Source organism: Coenobita brevimanus, chromosome 86 (genome assembly GCF_032717465.1).
Source record: "Coenobita brevimanus isolate Jiangsu-jjx chromosome 86, ASM3271746v2, whole genome shotgun sequence".
In the NCBI taxonomy this organism is placed as follows: Eukaryota; Metazoa; Arthropoda; class Malacostraca; order Decapoda; family Coenobitidae; genus Coenobita; species Coenobita brevimanus.
Genome location: NC_137039.1, coordinates 27,312,702 through 27,332,892, shown reverse-complemented (window position 1 = coordinate 27,332,892; position 20,191 = coordinate 27,312,702). Strand labels below are relative to the sequence as shown.

Here is a 20,191-nt window from a genome sequence, read left to right as displayed (position 1 = left end):
AGGTGCCATAATTTTGTTCTGTGGTTACCACCAGGCATAGTAAATGGTTTGCTAGTGTACGGGAAGCCATTTGGTTTGTCACCCAATGTTGAGTCACTCATAGGCAGAAGGAAGAGGAAAGAATGAAGAAACTTTGGAAAATGTATAACAAGTGCATTTAGTATTATTATGATATATGCTGTTAGTTACATGTGGTTCTCATTTTAAGTAATTTATGTATATAGGCAAATCAATACTTTAAGGGGAAAAAACTTTAAGTGAACATTTATTTATTTTGTTTGGATTTGGTGGGGTGGGGTGAAGGATATAACATAGAATCACTCACTTGACTACAGTGCAACTCTGAAGTGAATCATGAACACCCAGAATATGAGGTGAAGAAAATACTGAGTGGATCCAGGTACACACTTGCTATCAGTCTACCCTTGTACCTTGTGACTTCTAAGTACATGTAATGTACCATCACAGTTAAAGGTTCATTGACACTTCCCTGCCGACTGTGGTGATAAAACATGGTACATAGGATATTAATGAGATGACCGTATGAAACAGAGAGCAAATGAGTTTAAGGAGGAAGGATTCTCTCTGATATACAGAGGAGAGAATGCAACATGTGGAAGGCAAGACACAATGCTGGCAGGGGATTGTCAGGGAATATTTACTCGTGATGGTACTGTTCTTAACTTTGGCACCATGCTATTTATTGTTTTATCCTCAAATTCTTTCTTTTATCTTTGCACAGACCTAGTTTATTTATTAACCATCCAGTAATATCGACTAACTTCATGTATTTAGGTGAGATAAAATAACTTTAGTGATGATATTTGCTTGTATATTAATTTTATCATTCATTATAATGTATAGCACTATTTAATACCTCATATAGACATTTGCATGTACAGTTCATTTGAAGAATGTAATTATTTTTATTAAAGATGAATATACTGAATCTTGAATTTTAGTTGACTGTTGGTGAAATTATAAGGAAACTTCTGCATTTTCATTCATTCATTTATCATTTAATCCTGTTTTGCCCCATGAGGAGCATAGGAGCCAGAGGCTAGGCAAGTTGATCCTGACATTTAATATGAAAGTGACCAACCTCATTCATCCCTGAGTGGCATTATGTGAGCAATAAACCCCAAGCATCCCTTGGATAAACCTGCACAAGCTCAGACTGATTGAAGTGCCTTAATTACCCACTGAACCACCATGCACCATAATTTTGTTATATGGAAAGAAGGAAAAGAGGAAAGGGCAGTCATCAGAGAGCAGCATTACATTGAGTGAGTGGATGGTGAGCACCCTCACCTACCATTGGGGGGAAGGGTATTTTTGATATAACAATACAAGTCAAGGTGTGATATGTGAAGCAGATGGTACAGGTTAGATGCTGAGGTACGTTAATGTACAGAACTGCTCATGTAATTTTATAAAACTGAATCAGATATTGGTGTAATGAATTGGGTATTGTGTATGGTAGATGCTTATGTGAGAATGTAAGGTATGGAATTTAATCTAGCATAGATATTGACTGGGCATCAGTTGACTGCGTGAAGCTGACAGATGAGCGCATGACATGGATGTGGCATTTCTCTTCCTTTATAAATTGATTGTAAATGGATTTACTCTGTGACAGGTGTCTGAGAAGCACATATATAATGAAGAATATGACAAAAAAGATATATACAGTATATATATATATATATATATATATATACTGTATATATATATATATATATATATATATATATATATATATATATACAGTACCCTCGCGTCCAACACGCGTTTGTCCAGCACGATTCGCGTCCACCACGGAGAGCAAAAAATTAGTATGATTTAATACGATTTAAGTACTGTAAAATGGGTGCATAAGCATAACGCTGACGAAGCTCCGAGAAGTGGGCGAAATCCGCAGAGTTCGCCTCTAGCACGATCACCCCCGGTCCAACACGGTCATACTGGACATTCCCGTGACGCTGACAGCCAATCAAAACGTATGATCAAGTAGCCTCCCCTGCCCGCCATCATGACGAGATCGTGATGTCGCCCAATGAAAAACACTTCTGTTCTCACGTGATGTTTTGTTTAAATTTCTCCCGCCACAGCACCACTCAGTCGCATAATTTGCATTGGACGGTGCATTTTTCTCGCTGCATTTTCTGCCCTTGCTACTGCATTTTACCGTGCTCACGATGCCTAGGAAGCCTTCTAAGAACCCCAAGAAGCAGCGGCACCTCCCTCAGGCCACCAAGCTAGAATTCATTGAGAGGCAGAAGAAAAGGGAGAGGAATTTCAAAGGATTTATGAGGGAGATTGAGGAGGAGCAGCAGCCATTACCCGCTAGTGACGCCAGCAGCCATCCTCCAGGGACCCAGTAGGACTACCTACAGTCTCGGATATCACCTTCCATTCCCAGCAAGCCCACCAACACTATCCTAAAAGGTTAGTTATCATTCATAGTACAGTACCACTTATTATAATTACAGTAGTACCGATATATGTATAGGTATATAGTAGGTATTTAGGATGACTTTTCCTAGGGTTGCTGACATAATTCATTTTTCCCCATAAGCCCTGTTGTTTGTCCAACACTGGACCCATGCATGACAATATTACCGTGTTGGACGCGAGGGTACTGTATATATATATATATATATTGTGCAAATGGTTAAGCTTGAGATGAAACAAGGATTCCAGGGGCTTGGTTGAAGTGAAAATGAATGTCTGACTCACTTCATTGGGCATGCTGATTATAGCTATCCCATTTTTGTGCTTTCTCTTTTCTTTTTCTCAAACTTTCCTTTAGTGTGAGTTACCTGTGTTCAGCCAGACAGACTGAGGTTAAGTAACACCATCAGCTTCCTGACATCTCTTGGATATTGGCATCTGTAGCAGCAGGACCAAGTAGTGACTGCCATATCAAAGCTTAGTGCTGTAAAACTCTTTCAGGGTTGTATGACTCACTCAGCTGAAGCTGATTGTTTGGCATTGGTTGGAAGAAAAAAATATTTGAACTTTCCCTACTGTGCAAGGGTTAATGATGACATATTAGCTCTCAAACTCCTTCTGCATCATTGAATGTTAGTTGTGATGAAATACTAATGAAAATGTGACCACATGAGAGTCAATGAAATGCTTTTAATTTTTAGGGGCATAATGTCTACTTTGTATTATTATTTTATTATGGCTAGAAACCTTGGGGTTCCAAAAATCTGAACTCCATCTTGATTAACAGTCAAATTAGAGCTGTGCCCAGAGAAGCAAGGCAGTTGCACTGTGTGTGAAGTAAGGAAGAAGCCAAGATCCTTTGTGCCTCAGCCTGAGCTACAAGCAGTCCCTCCCAGCAGATCCTGGGATTAAAATTCTCAATCATATTTATGTTTAGTTTCGTCTCATAGTCTAGACTTATTATTACAGCAAGAAACTTATGGGAAGAGTTTACACTCTCCTTTTATTGTTCTTCCAGCAAAAACGAATCATAGGTACAGCTGTTGATTTACTGAAAATGGTGAAAACATTTTTTGGCATTCACAGTTACATACCTACAAACATGTCACCCTTAGTGGTGACTACTGGAGAATCTTGTGTGAGGTTCATCATTCCATGTACAAATGAAAATGGTGATGACATAGGCATTTGGAGGCAGGCTGCCCCAGAGCCACTGGGAGTACAGTATGGAGACAACCATCAAGGTCAACCTGCAGTACTGCGCCCACTGAAAAACTTTGCAGTGGAGATGCTGAACAGTCGATGTATAAGGGTTAATTTCTCAAAAAAACACTTAAAGGACCTCTAGTATTTCTATACTCGTATGTCATGTTTAAAAATCATGGAACATGCTATCATGAGTACATCTATTTACTTGATGTCAGCTCCTCATGTGTCATGATTTAAGCCACTTTCCTTCCCAAACCCCTATCCTGAAGGTCTCCACACAGGACCTCATCCCAAGTCTCAGTCTACCTCAGATTTTTTCCTCATCACATGTGTAACTTACTCTTCTCAGCCTTTAACCCTCCCTTTTCCTCTTCACCAGACTAAAAATGGAAAATAAAAGAAACATAAGCTAAGAGAGACAATAGAACAGAGAGGCTCTTCAGGTCCAGTACAACAAATTAAGCTAACTGAAGATAAGATTGACTATCGGATATGTTTATGTGAAGCTACAGAACGTGATGAATGTTTTTGGCGTATCATATAGAGCCAGGATTCTGGGGGCTGGAATGATGAGTGAATGGAAGCGTGGCCTATCGGATTGGGCAAATTTGGGGGTCTGAATGTTGTTATTCCTCACCCTGCCCTTGGGTGGGAAAGGAGGTGTGGTTAATGATGAAGATAAGGTAATACAGGTGCAGTACTGTATTCATAACTGAAATTAGCTTTTCCCAGTTTCTTATATCATTTGACTGCAGTGTTTATGATGTTCTCTTTAACCTGTTACATACCGTACACTCTGGATGTGTTATAAATAATATGATGAAGTTATACTGCTTTTGATATCCTAGTGGTCACCAAATGTGTCCCATCACTAGCATAAGGGTCCATGGCTAGTCTACTTTTGAAATTTAAGGCAAAGGTGACCAACTTCATTTGTCCTTGAGTAGCATTTTGTGAGAAATAACCCCCAATCATCCCTAATGTGTAAACCCTTGCAGGACCTCCTATCTGGTCGGAGCAACTTAACCCACTAGACTGCCAGGTGTCATTTGACTGCTGTATATGGTTATAACTCAGCACAGTAAATGGTTTCCTGGGTTACAGTAAACCATATTTTGGCCTGTCACTCAGTGTAGAGTCACCTGAAGGCTGCTCTACAACAAGTGAGTGGATGATGGGCATCTCCCCACCTATCTATCTATGTGCCTATATAGATAGATATAAGTATAGAATACTGCATGTGAGCCGATTGCGTAAAAGAAAAAAGCTCTGCAGAGTACCTCGCAAGATTCCCACTCATCTCGGCTTCATTGTACTGTACTGAGTTTCACGTCGTTACTGAAGTGGTCTTTTCACTGAGGCTGCATTGCTGACATTCAACCGTCTTGCAAGTGCAAATATGCGGGTACATGACCTCCAGCAGATTTTCAAAGCCTCCCGCGTTGCAATGGCCAATCACAGGCGGCAGCACACATCCCCATCGTCTTACCCAATCATAGTCAAGAACTCAAAGTCGTGGTGACGTTTCGCGCCATATTTCCCCCACAGCACGCACAACATTTGCCGCCAAGGTTGTAGGTGGATCGTGTGAAGTGTATGGTAGTTTGTGAATTAAAGTGTGGCTTCTGGTAATTTTTTTTAGGCTACCGGGATGGCCAAGGTGCACATAGTGAACGTAGTGGTGCTGGATAATCCTTCGCCATTCTTCAATCCCTTCCAGTTCGAGATAACATTTGAGTGTGTGGAAGACCTCCAGGAAGGTAAACATTGCCTAGGATTTGTTGGGTTACTCCGTGACGGGCCTGCTGATGCCCATACATGCAAACTACAAATAATGGAATAAGTTGATGATTGAGAATAGGCTTTGGAATGATAAATTTGTGTGGATTTGGATGCGAGACAAAACTCGTAAGGCAGGATAATTATTTTGTTCCGGGTCTGCGAAGTGGCAGGTTATAAACAGTACATTTATATTTTATTTTTTTTAAATGGTGTACAATTATTAGGTATTTAATAATTTTCAGTTGTATAATTGCAAACTTGGGCAGCATAATCAAGGAATAGACTAGTTTTACAACTTACTGGTTATCTGACTCTTAATGAAAGGGACAGTGTATGGTTTTGGACAACCATTTTTTCTTTTATGGATTTTTGCAGTAGGTGTATTTCGCATTGTACTACCTCGTATTGAATTATTGCAGATAGTATTTGGGGGCATTGTTTTGTTTGTAATGTAGGATGCAATTTATTTTTTTTTTATGGGGGGTGGGGGGGAGAGATTGGTGTCATCTTCAGTAGCAAAGTACATTCAGACGTAAGGTTAAGCTCCAGTAGATTAAGTTCAAATCAGACAACTTAATCAAACTCAAATCCAGTTCAGTCTTTTGAATAAATTATTATTGGTATTGGATTACCAGCAGATGAACTTATCAAACAACATAACCTAACGAACCATTTTAATATGACTGGTATAAGATTAGATGTTCTTAACAGCATAACCCAACATTAACCTGACAGTCTGTTGAATATGATCAGGATTATGTTAGATAAATCTGGATTTTTTTTTTTTTTTTTTTTTTTTATCACACCCAGCAGTTTTTCTAGAGCATGCCATGATATTTTCTCATCAAAATGGAGGGGACGGAGGCTTTTTGTGGTATTTCTGTTGCAAATGCATGTTTAAGATTTATACGATCATGAAAATTATTCATGATTAATTGAGGGATCTGGATCTTACCGTGGGAGCTACTTTAAAGTGATTGTGACCTTGATACCGTCTCAACTTTTTGTCATTTTTCCGACCATGTTGCCCCTTGTCAGTTTTTCATGGCTTTTATGAATGAACCAATGAGAGAACCATGATTAATCCCCCAGCCAATTAGTGTGGACCTGGGCGTGCTGGGTACAGCCACGTCTGCCAGCAGCAGAAAGTGTTTCTTCAAATACAGTATGTTGCTGTGTGATGGTTGTGCTTTGATGTGGTGGGACTAGTCCAGCGGAGGTTGTGGTCTGGTGCAGTGGGACTAGTCCAGCAGTATTTTCAAAGCAACATGGCAAGCCTAGAGATTTTTAGCAGCTACAGGGTTATACCTACCAAAGCAAAGTGTCCAGTGATACATTACGGTAGTCTGGTATAAAGCAGATGAGATACTGGCGGTGTAATGATCCCTAAAACCATGTGCATACCAGGCTGCAGGTCTCCTTATCCCCACCAAATTTGATACAGACAAATACGCTGACAAAGCTGTGGCATCGTAAGGTAGGTTCTAGCCTAGTTGTGAGTGGCATTCAAGGTTAGGTTTAGTGGTGGACTGATTGTTTAATATCTTGGGGGCAAAGCACCCCCACCCCCCAAGATAGGTACTGGTACTGGTACCCAGTTTGGGTTTCACCTTTTTTTTTGGGGGGGGGGGATTTTCATGGGATTTGATCAATTTATCATTTATAATAAATGATCCCCCACCACCATTGGAGGAGGGAGGGAGGTCAAAAATGACAAAATTCAGCATTTCTGATGCTAATGACAGTTATTTGTTTATTTTTTAATGAAACACACTAAAGTCGGTAAAAAAAATGGGTGAAGTAATAAAAAACAAAACAAAAGTTAATTGACCGAATCTAGCCTTCTGAATTCTTTGGTACAGTATTCTAAATCTAAACCTATCATATGCCTATCATCAAAGCCTCTTGAACAGTATTAATAAATACAGTCTGGAATGCAGTGCTCCATAGACTAGAAAAACAACCACAGAAGTATGGGATATCCTTTTGTCACTCAGTATATTTGATGATACTTTTCTTGTGAAGTATGCTTGCAAGTGAAAATTTATTTCCATTGACATACTACCCCAGACAATTGGGGTTTGTTAGGGATTGAGTGACATATGCAATATTCTGCATGACTTTGTGATGCAATTTACATGTATGTTCAAATCTCTAAGGGTTAGCATACTGTAGTTTTAGTGACCAGTATACATCAGATTACTTGTGGTATTCTTTTACCTTATCACAAAATAATTGAACCTCCCCCCTCCTCCCAAGGCTTTGGAAAAATTGAGTTTGGGCATACAACATTGTCTCCTCTCTGCATTAAAAAAAAGTACTGTACAGTAATCCCTCGGTTATCTTATGTGATAGGGCCAAAGACATGTCCGGGTACTGGCCCCATCCAGATAGTGGACTTCTCCCCTGGCCCCTATTTGTACATAACCTAACTTTGAAAGCCAGTGTGAAAGGCCACTACAGTACATTGTTCAAAACTTGTTCCTGTTGTCTAATACTTCTGTATCTGGTCAAACAGACCTATAAACCACAGCCAAGCAATTACCATGGTCAGGTAGACCCAACAACCACAGACAAGCAGTCACTACCGCAGGGTATGGCCCTGCAGTGACATGAGAAAACCGGCTACACAAAAAAAGGGGGTCACACAAAACATAATGGTAAAATGGATTAAAATCATGGTAAAATAGAATAAAGTCATGGTACAGTACAGTGAGCTAGAATAAAATCAACGTCAACACTCACGATTCAGCCATCCCACATCAGTCTTGACCAACATCTCCAGCTTCTAAAGAGTCAGCATTACCCTCTCACCTTTCCCTGGTGAAGCGGCCATCATCACACACCCCAGGAAGAGGCATGCAAGGAATAGCAAGGCCTGAAGCAAGTAGGGGACCACCACAAAAGCTATCATACAGTATGTGCCGCCATAACAACGTTCTGGGAAGAGCCACTCACTACACACATGAAATTGAGGGCAAGCAGTGGCTGTCTGGTGGACGTGGGATAAACAAACCAGCCCGACACGGCGGTGCCACCGGGCTATTCTCGCCTCTCCAGGTGGAAGTTTTTTGCGCGATCATAATTTCGAAATGGACACAGTCCGGGTAGTGGGAAAAAATGTATGAATAATGGTTTGGAACGGCTAGATCACAGCATCTGGGTAATGTATGGTCAGGGTAGGCTTCTGGGCGTCCGGGTAATCGGGAGATTACTATACTGTAGGGTATTCATATTTTTTAGTATTGGGAAACACGTACCGGTAACTTACAATCACAGGTGTGCAGTTAGCTGATTTTTAAGTATGGTACCATCATCCATTTATTTGTTTAAGGTTAATTATTGAGAAATAGTTGATCATAATTATTATCAGTGCAACCATATTTCCCAACCAAAAGGTAGGGTGAGGTATGAACCTGGAACAGGGAAAGAGGGCACAAAAGAAAAGTAGAACTGTTAAATAGTATTCCCAGGGCAGTGCTTCACACATTCACACATCATCTGTTAAACAGTACGGTATAATGGATCAGGCTTTGAGAATCTGGAGTCCTTGTCTTAGGCAGAACCATTCACATAAATATCCTTTGTTGTTATTTCTAGATACTTTTCTAATAAATGACCTTGTGAGGGTTCCCATCTGAGGTCGTATCAAAATTTGTACCAAAATTCCCATCTGAGGGGTGGTTGGGGTTTATTGCCCGCACAGTGCCACTCAGGGGTAGTGAGGCTGGTCTCTCAACCCCAGAATATTGAGATCGAGTAGCCTAGCTCAGGGCCCCTACACTTATGATGGGGCAGAATGTGAGTGAATTTTCTTTGGTTGAATGACAGCTTGGATGCAAAGATTTCAGATTTGAGAACTTCAGATATGCCTTCCTCTGGATTTGAAAATTTCAGATTAACTTTGTAGTGTCATAGCCTACATGTATTTCATTCTTAGATCCAGTACATAAGACTATCCAGACTTCATCAGTTGTTAAAAGTCCCATATACTGACTCATTACTTTTTCCTCAGATCTGGAGTGGAAAATTATTTATGTGGGCAGTGCGGAGAGTGAGAACTATGACCAGACGCTAGACACTGTATATGTGGGGCCGGTACCAGAGGGCAAGCATATGTTTGTCTTCCAGGTGGGTTACACTTATGGTATTGCCGTATTGTTGTAAAAGCTCTAAACATGCTTTCATGTGTCAGCCAGGCACGGGGCGATTACAGGGGTATTGTAATCGATTACGATTATGATTACTTTGCAAACTTCAGATTACGATTATGATTATGATTACAGTAAAAGTAAGAGTAATGGATTATGATTACATAAGAAGTAGTCATGGTTACATGTACTGTTATGCACTATATAATTATGAGCACGTTTCTCTTATACTTAACATTGAGTAAATAGCTGAAGTTAGTTTTTAAAAGCAAAAACATCATCCAGTAATACGGTATAAAACTGATATTTTGTAGGGATATATATCTTATATGCAAATAATTTAAAAAGAATTGCCTGCGTAAGGAAGAACATAGAGTTAAGCTCAGCAGAACCAATGGCAACTGTTACTCTGGTTGAAAATATACTGTACAGTGCAATGTCCAGTAAGTTGTTCCTTTATTTTTTTGCCAGTTTGCAATACAAACGCGTTTTAATAATTCAAGCACCGAGACTTTTCTTCACTTTGTCCTTGACCCTTTCATTCTACTGTACAGTATTAACTTTTCTACCAACTGAGATCTTCCTAGGTGGTATTATTCTAGCCTAGGTAGGGTATTATATGGAAGCTTCTAAGTGATAACCTACAATTCACTGTTTTCATATTACTTATGGACTTTTATGGTGTATCTTTGATTGTTTGACGCTTAATTACAGTATTTTATTCTTGACGAGCATTTGTGGAAGAATAACTTATCTGGGGCCTTGTAATCATAAAAGTAACCATGATTATGATTACAATATGAGAGTAATTGATTACGATTGTGATTACTTTGAAAAAAATGCCAACATAATCAATTATGATTATGATTACACGAAAGTCTGTAATTAATTACAGTCGATCATGATTATAGATTATGATTACCCCATGTCTGGTGTCAGTCGTGGTCGTATCTTATTAGGGAGGAGATTGTACTAGCTTATTGAGTCATGTTTTTGTGAAGATAGCATACCCGGTACCAGGAGAGGGTCCAAGTTAGGTCAAAACCGTTACATCTTCTTAGAAACACAACTCGTGGGAACAGATTCAGGATAATGAAGACCCATTACTTGTCATACTCAAGTGCAGTAATCATATTATATCACTGTCCTAGCTCAGTTAGGGGTGTAAAATTGTTATTACTTTGTATCTGAGTGTTGAGTGTGCAGAATGGCTGCTATCTTATACAGTAAAGACAAATTTTGCATAGCACAGCATGCCCTTGTTTTACATTGAGGATGCATAACAGTTTATTGCTCATTGACTTGTTATAACACAGGTTCAATGGGGATACATTTTTGGCCAAGGGTCACTCGCCCAACAAGTGTCCAACACCTAAACTGGTAGTTATTTCACATCACTGGATTTAACTTGTTGCCAGCTCACTTAAGCTAGTAATTTTTTCACTTAACTTGCAGCTTGATTTCCATCACCACATTATTGTTCCATCACTGACACTAACATACCCAATAGTGATGAGTTGATAGGCCATCATGGAACAAACAAATGATTGTATGCATTCATGTCAGCAATCATATAACCGTAAATAGTGATCGTATATCAATCAGCAAGGCTTCATGTAGAATCATAATGATCGTACAGGTGAAATGCTCTTATATATCAAAAAAAAGTTCTGGCATTCATCACTGTATGAGCGATTTATTGCAGACTGGTTCAGTGTATAACGAGGTTCTGCTTTTTGTTTCTACTTCTCATTGTGCTTTGCTGGTTATAAGGTGAGAGATTCTTAGTCCTGTACAGTGTAGATATATGTTTCATCTGTAGATGATCTCAGTGATATGATGCACCAGATGGGAAAGTGATGAATATAATGTGTGTGAAATAAATTCAGTAGAATACAGTCAGTCCTCACTATACATATGTTCACTGTGATAAATCACTCAAATGATGAACTAAAAGTTATAGGGTACCTAGCTTTGCTGTAACGATGGTGAAATTGCGAATGGTGCCTCCCAGTCAGCTGCTTGAGCCGAGATGGCTGCCAAGTGTTTACATTTGCAATGATTGTCCACCTTTCTGGTAGGTGGGGGCACTCATCATCCACTCACTCGATGTAGTGCTGCTCTCGGGTGTCTGCCCTTTCCTGTCCTCCCTCCCTTCCTTCCTCTTCTGTCTTTCTTTACTTCTTTCTTTCCTCGTCCTTCTGGCTACGGGTGACTTGACGCTTCCTCTTTTGTCATTCTTTCCTTCATTCTTTCCTGTTCCTTCTGCTTATGGGTAACTCTACCCTGAGTGACAAGCCGAATGGTTTCCAGTACACCAAGAAACCATTTACTATGCTGGGTGGTAACCATATAACCAAAAGAAATGTGGCTTGGAAATCATGTCTATCATACATACACAGTAATTCTCAGTCAGCTGTTTGAGCCAAGATGTCTGCCCAGTGTTTACATTCGCTGTGGTCATCTACCTATTGCTTCATTTTGTGCATGAAAGGCCATTGAAACACCATTACTATTGACAAATAACAATGCAAGTCCATAACAAATAGTGTAGTGTGCAGTATTGTGAAGAGCATTGTTTCTGTCACTTTATTAGTCTTTCCTTTCACATGGCTTTACATTGAGTGACAACTTTATATCAGGGGAGGAGAGGGCATCCATCTTCCACTCACTCGATGTAGTGTTGCTTTATGGTTTGTATACTGAATGACAAGCCAAATGGCTGCCTGTAACCCAGGAAACCATTTACTATGCTGGGTAGTAACCATGTAACCAAATTATGACACCTGGTTGTTTAGTGGGTAATTACGGCACTCCAGTTTGATTGAGCCTGTGCAGGTTTATAGCCAAGGGGTGGGTGGGTTTAATGCTCACAATGCCACTCAAGGATGAGTGAGGCAGGTCACACTCATCTTAAATATCGGGATCAACTTGCTTAGCCCCAGGCTCCTACGCTCCTTATGGGGCAACATAGGATTAGATGATGGACAACTTAATGGTTTCATGTAAGCCAGGAAACCATTTACAGTGTCAAATGGTTACCATGTAACCATCCCATACTTGTTCCCTACGTGTCAGCATGTGGATTGGCGGAGGGTTATTGCCCCTTCACGTCAAACACTCAAAAACAAATGGCCACCCCTTGCGGAATTGTGGCGTCTGGCAGTAGGTAGATAGATAACATCTTGTGTGTGAAATATTGAAACTTGTGACTTGGAAATCGTGTTTGACAAGGATGCCACCCCCTCTGGAAAGTGATGCTACTGAATGTGCCAAGGGCTTTTTTTTTTTTTTTTTTTTAAATAAAGGTTACATGGTCACATCCTCTCCCCTTAGCCTCATTGAACCCATGTTACACCAATCTTGCTATACAACAAATCAGCATGGGTTTTCACATGACATAACCTCATCATATTACAAGGCATGACCAGAGTAGGCAAACTTTTGTCCCATATTACTTTACATGTAATACCAGTAAATTACCTTGCAGTCAGTACTGAAAAGGCTGTAAGAAGAGATTACTGTACTTGAAAATGGCAAATCACCAAGTCATTGTTTTATGCTGAATTGATGATACTGTTTTTATACCAATATTCCATTCTAAATTCCCTTTACAGATTAATGTTTAGACTGTATTAAGTTTTTGTGTGTAGATCCAAGTATCTGTAATTCACTTCTTCATTATCCTGCCTCCACACACACACACACACACACACACACACACACACACACAGTACTGTATATCCATTCTTAGTTACCTTCTGTAGTACATTGACCAGCTTTTCATGATTTTATTCAGCTTATGTAGAACTATAGACAGAAGGCTTCAGAAACAGTCAGCTTGACCTTCCCCTCACTGTGCGATCTCCCATGTGCTGTATAATATCGTGTGGAGACAGCAAGTACAGAATAGAAAAATTGTCATAAAGGAGTTGGGACTGTGTGTTGTACATGGAACATCACTTTTTTCATGGTTGATATCTGAATGATTCAGAGAGCTTTACCTTGTATCAGTCCACCCCATTTGAACACAAGAAACTTAATGAGAATGGTGATAAATACCTGAGCTCCAGGTAGTTTTAAATTGTGTTCCTTACTTTCATGTAGGAAAAGAGATCATGATAATGTGTTCCTCTTGAAATGTGCAGAAGTTCACCCAGGGCAGCAGAAAATTAATATTACACATCAGTATTTCAATCTTTCTGGATCCTACCTCCAGCCTTCAGTAGGAAGGGGGGAAGAGAGAAAGATGTTGGTAATGAGTCTCCTTGTTTATGTAATGCTTTGAAATGTCATGGTTATGTTGAAGGTGTCATAATCATCTGTTATTAATCAAATTATTGAACTGTTTCGCAGGCAGACCCTCCCGATGAAAAGAAGATACCTGTAGGTGATGCAGTGGGTGTAACGGTTGTACTCCTGACATGTGGGTACAAGGGGCAGGAGTTCGTGAGAGTAGGCTACTATGTCAACAACTCCTACACCGACCCTGAGCTCCAGGAAAATCCGCCAGACATACCCAAATTTGATAAGGTAAAGGAGAGGCGGGGAGGGGAAGTAGAGCAAAAATTATGATGCCTAGCATGATGAATGGATGTATGTTTGACTCATTTCACTGGGCATTCTGTTGATTGGTTTACATATATGCTTTTCTCTTAGCTGGATCCTATCCATTTGACTTATTGATGGGAAACTGATTAAGATGATGGTGAAAGTGGCAGCCTGCTTTTGTGTTCTGACTTTATGTGTTGCATTAAACTGAGGCAGTTATGTATAACAAACTAAATGGTAGCAGTAATATTAAAGTGTGTGAAAGACAGACCATTGTAACTTGGTTTGATTGCATGACATGAAGTTGCATGTTTATATATGATTAAGAACTGTGGTAGGTGGAGGCATTCACCATCCTCTCACTCAGTGTAGTACTGCTCTTTAGTGCCTGTCCTTTCCTCTCTGCCTTCCTTCTTTCCTTCCTTCTGCTTCTGTCTTTCTTTCCTTCATTCTTTCCTCTTCCTACTGTCTGTGGGTGATTCTACACTGAGTTACAAGCCAGATGGTTTCCTGTACCCCAGGAAACCATTTCCTTTGCTGGCTGGTAACTATATAACCAAATTATGGCGCCTGGTGGTTTAGTGGGTAATTGGGGCATTCCAGTCGAATTGAGCCTGTGCAGGTTTGGGGTTTATTGCTCACGTAATGCCACTTAGGGATGTGTGAGGCTGGTCACTCTCATCTTAAATGCCAGGACCAACTTGCCTAGCCCTGGGCACTACTCCTCATGGGACAACACAGGATTAGTTGATGGATAAATGAAAGAAAGAACTGTGGGAGTGTTACAGCAGAGATGAATGAGCAGCTAGAGATGAGACTCTAACAGCGCAGTATCACATCAGGACAGACAGCAGTAGCAGTATAAATGGAAAGCATGAATGTGGTCACTATCATTATAAAAAGGGGAGGGGGTCACTTAATAAGTCCCTCATTGCTGCTGCTGTCATACTTTAATAGTCAATAGGGAGTGTTAAAATTTAATCTACTAGTGAGTCCTGTGCCGCTTTTGGACTTGACAACCCCAAAACCTGGAAGTAAAGTGTTGAGAGATGCTAAGGATTGATATGTTGTATTCTCAGAAATTTCATTATTTCCAGAATGAAGAAGAATGTTAGATGAAAGTTGAATTTAACCCTTTCAGTATGATGGCTTATTTTTCATTTTATTCTGGTTCTTTCAGAATGATTGTTTTCGAATAAGGGAAGAGTTGCCATATTGAAGGAGGGTAGTAGGTGCTTCTTCTAATTCCTCCAGCCAAAAGTAACTCCCCCAAGCAGAATAAAATCATCTGAGTATACCAGAAATAAATGAAACCACTATGTCATGGGATTGAAGGTGTTAATTTACCACCTTGCAGTTTCTTAGAAGCTACCATAAGTTTGAAGTGAAATGTAAGCATTCCAAGTCTTAACCTTTCATGGACCACGCAGTCCCTCCTAATTATCTGTCTCCTTCATCTTAACTTAATTCTTTGCATAGACAGCATAGAAAGGCAAAATGTGATAGTGCTTGCAACAGACTGAATCAAAACTTTTGCATTATGTTTTTGTGAGAAGAGCAGTTGTTCACATTGAAAAATCCCAAAAGGCAAGGTATTATCACATGAAGTTTATTCTTGTGGTGGTGGTGGTGGGGGGGGGAATGCAGTTGTGAACCATTTGGTTGGTCAGAGGAATGTAACTGTTAAACCAAGTTCTGTATCTGATGCCCAATTGCCCTCTGATTTTGCTTCATTTTTTCCACCAAGGTATCTCGCATAAGGAATGATTTAGACCGGTTCTTCTAGTGAAGTGAACTCAGTTGACTTCCATTTATAGTGCACAGAGGGTCATTTGCTTTCAACATTTCATCCATCCATCATCCAATCCTATGTTGCCCCATTTCATCCACTGGATGTAAATAAAGTCAAATGTTATAACAGAGATCTTAACAAAACTTTACCCACTCAATCCGTTTAACACGTTGCAACTGCCTGATGTGTATGAGCACACAGCAGACTTTACCTGCAACGTAACTAGTAAATAGATGCTTCTGTGAAAGTAATTTTGTGCAGTCTCAGAAGCATGCCATGCTTAGGCCTCTGCTAAAGAAACCAGGCCTGGATGTTGCAAACATGACAAATTATTGTCCCGTCTCTAACCTGTCTTTCTTATCCGAGATTATATTGCGTGCCATACTTGATCAATTCTTACCACTACTGGAACATAACAGAGGTGTTCCCGTTGTTCAGTCAGCATACAGAAAATACCATGCAACAGAAACTGCATTAACAAGAATTCATAGTGACTTGGTGGCAAAAAACTGTAGTGGGATGTCCTCTCTCCAAGTTCTGTTGGATCTTATCTGCAGCTTTTGATACAGTAGATCATAAACTATTGTTTGAATATATGTATTTTTGTGGTGCATGTGACAGTGCTCTTTTGCTTCTTAAGGCATGTCTGTCGGACAGATCTCAGAGAGTGGTTTTTTATTATGCTAGCTCTGATTCTGCTCCCCTTCTATTCAGAGTCCCTCAGGGCTCAGCTTTGGGTCCAATTCTATTTGCTGTCTACATGAGTAGTTTATCTTCTTTACTTGATGCTCTTGACGTCTCCTATCATTTTTATGCTGACGACACTCAACACTGTGTTAAGATTTCAGATAATGATACCAAGACTAAGCTTGGATCACTAATGTCTCATATTAAGATCTGGATGGCTGGGAGGAAACTTAAGCTGAATGCTGGTAAAACTGAGATCATCATCAGATTGAAACAGAAGGGGTGATGACACTGATAATGCCGTGGTTTTGAACATTGATGTGTCACAGCTTCATCCAGTCATTTCTGTTAGAAATCTGGGTGTTTATTTTAATTCAAAGGTAAACTACAAAGAACATATTAATCAAGTTGTCAGAGGGTGTAACTTGCATATCAGAAATCTGTACTCTATGACAAAATTCCTGAATAGACATTACCTCTTAACATTGGTCCACTCAGTGGTCTTGTCTTGTGTCAATTTTTGTAATTCCCTGCGGATTGGTCGTCCAAATAATCCATCCAACCATCCATTATCCAATCGTGTGTCGCCCTATGAGGAGCATAGGAACCTGGGGCTAGGCAAGTTGGTCCTGACCTTTAAGATAAGAGTGACCAGCCTCACTCATCCTTGAGTGGCAGTATGTGAGCAGTAAACCCCAACCACCCGTTGGATATAAACTTACACAGGCCCAATCCAATTGGAGCACCTTAATTACCCACTAAACCACCAGGTGCCATAATTTGGTTATATACCACCCAGTGTAGCAGATGGTTCCCTGGTGTACAGGAACCATTTGGCTTGTCACTCGGTGTAGAGTTACCCATAGGCAGAAGGAAGAGGAAAGAAAGACAGAAGAGGGAGTGTAAAGTCACCCGTAGGCAAAAGAAAGAGGAAAGAAAGACAGAAGAGGAAGGAAAGAAGAGAAAAAAGGGCAGACACCCAAAGCAGCACTACATTGAGTGAGTGCATGGTGAGCGCCCCCACCTACTACACTAAATTATGGCAAACGATTGACTAATTCTATACTGAATAAATAATAAACCTTATGGGAAAAGTAAGGCTCAGAAATCCCTAGAATGGTGTAAACAGTGTTTTCCAGTCAATCCTTTTCATCACCTCCTTGTATGAGGTGTTTCTTGTTGGTTGTCAGTTGGCATGGAAAAGAATGGCAGGTAGCAAAGAATTATATATAGTACTGTCCAACATGCTATAATGGTGTTGGTATGCCAGTGAGCACAGGGAAACTGGCACTCTTTGACATAATATACAAACTACTGTTTTGATTGGTTTCTCCACCTCCTGGCAAATGGATGCTCTCATTGACTGGCACCTCTTGGAGGACACTCCCAGAATAATCTCCCCCTCTCCCCCTTATATTAATACAGTGTGTGTGTGTAGGAAAATGCTTTGAAAACTTCAAATTTGGTCACAGAGAAAGATACCATACATAATGTCTGCTGCAAATTTCAAAGCCTTTTATGGGGGGGGGGTGTAATCCAGACACATGTGGTCCAGATATTGTTAGTTTAATTTTTCACCTCTTATTGGATTCTTCAGAAACAGGATTTCTTTTGTTTCTTTACAGCTACAAAGAAATATTCTTGGCTCTCAACCCCGTGTCACAAAATTCAAAATAGATTGGGACGATGCAAAGGACTCTGAAAATATTCCCCCATCGGAAAATGCTACTGATGGAGCAGCCTCAACTTCCCAGAGTTCTTCTGACCTAAAATCAGCGGCATTAATGGAGAACAGCAATAGCGCTTGTGCTATGGAAGTTGCGTAAATATTTGAGCCTTAGTTTTGAAAATTTATATTTGCTTTATGTTTATATTAGCATAAAGAGGAATAAGGATTGATTGGTACCTGTTTAGATTTCTATTATATAGCTATACCTTTATTTAATTCCTCGATATTAACTGGAGTTTATTATTGTGTCAGATTAGATAAAAATCTTTTTATGGTTCATAACACTTAGTTTATTAAACAGCATATCCACTTCCTGCTCTGTTTAATATAACTACAAAATAAATTAAGTGTTTGTCCCATCACCCCATGAAATGCAAGACTTAAAAAAGAAGCTTAACAAACATTAAGCTTTTAATGCACAAGTGTACAATCAATACCTGGTGTTTTTTCTTTGCTTTTTGTTTCTTCACCCCATTCTTAGGTAGAAAGAAGAGGTCAGGATCTTGTAGTATATGACCTTATTTCAGCTGACCCACTGTTTCTAGGGCACAGTTATAGTTTTACAGTAAATCTTCACAACACATGCAGTGTGGAAGTTGCAGTCCAGCTTGAAGAGAATATCTTTCAAATTACTGAAAAAGTATTTAACCTCTTCTACAAGATGTGCTTTTCATTTTACTAAGTTTTATTTAAAATTAGGAAGGACTTCTTGTAATGAAGGGGTCACTGAAGGCTGCATCCTGCCCTTCCATATTGAAAAGTTGATTCTAAGCTGAGTAAGTCATTTGGTGGTAGCATGAATAAAATAGTGTCCTCAGGCTGAAGGGGTTAACACTGCATGATAATTAGAGGTAAACTTTACCAAATTTGGTGGTAAGCTTTTCCTGTATGGATACAGTAATAGTTTTATTGATCCTGACTTAATTATTGCTTTGTTGTGAAGGTACTGTCTGAGTACTTTTATGAGGAATTACCATATTTGTATTTGAATGTAGGTGATATTTCAGCAATACCAGTTGGCCAAGGTCAGTGGCTTAGTACATTCGGATACAGTAGATGTTATAATTGTACAGGTAATTTGGTAACTGGTTGATCTAGAACAAAAGTGGAGAAGTTGACATGGTGCATTAGGTCCTCGTTGTATAGTCACCCTTTTTATGCAGTTTTTCACGTAGATCCGCAGTAAATTCTGAACAAATTCTGTCAAACCTCCAATGCTATTTTATAGAGCTAACTTGTCAGTTTTCCCATGGTCTTACTATAGGTTGTACAGAAAAACTAGTACTGTAATATTTTGTAGCATCCAAGACATAAAACAAGGACTGCCAATATACAACAGGAATTTCATCATCTGTCAGAAGTATCAGGCCTTGAAGCATGATTCATGAAGCAACTGCAGGAGGCCAGCTTGTGACTGTGTAATTAATAATTGGTCAGCTAGTCGTTCAGAAAAAAATGGGGGGGAAAAGTTTTGTGTGTTCTACTGTATTTAGGAATTTTAATTAAATGTTCTTTTTGTAATTCCTTGCTTTTGTCATCCTGCTGTTACCCCCTTGATTCAAGGTGACCTCCTTACCATTAATAGACAGTTTTATTCAATAGGAAAGACCTCATTCAGAAAGTCTATCGTGACCCAAATTAGACTTCCCGGAGACAGCAAGAATTAAGTGAATTCTGCAGTTAAATAAATTACAGCATCCTTAAAGTGTTTCAGGTGCTGGAGAGAGACACCTTCATGCTGTGGCACCAAGATGTACAAATGTCCTCCACTTTTTCAATGTCCCCTGACAAGTAGGTGGTGGACTGCATGAGAATGGCAGCTTCAGTGTGAAGTCC

General features: G+C 39.8%; 1 protein-coding gene across 2 annotated transcripts; it reads left to right on the top strand.

The window, feature by feature from the left end:
• The first annotated feature begins 5,217 nt into the window (after positions 1-5,217).
• Positions 5,218-19,843, top strand: asf1 (histone chaperone asf1). 2 transcript variants are annotated; one of them, XM_080280884.1, is made up of 4 exons: positions 5,218-5,423; positions 9,461-9,576; positions 13,953-14,129; positions 18,252-19,843. In XM_080280884.1, exons 1-4 carry the CDS (start codon positions 5,315-5,317, stop codon positions 18,450-18,452), a joined length of 603 nt encoding a protein of 200 aa, XP_080137010.1. In that variant the 5' UTR covers positions 5,218-5,314; the 3' UTR covers positions 18,453-19,843. The 2 variants fall into 2 exon arrangements, with proteins under 2 accessions (XP_080137010.1, XP_080137011.1); XM_080280885.1 differs by having other exon boundaries at positions 9,461-9,580; positions 13,957-14,129.
• Positions 19,844-20,191: the final 348 nt, after the last annotated feature.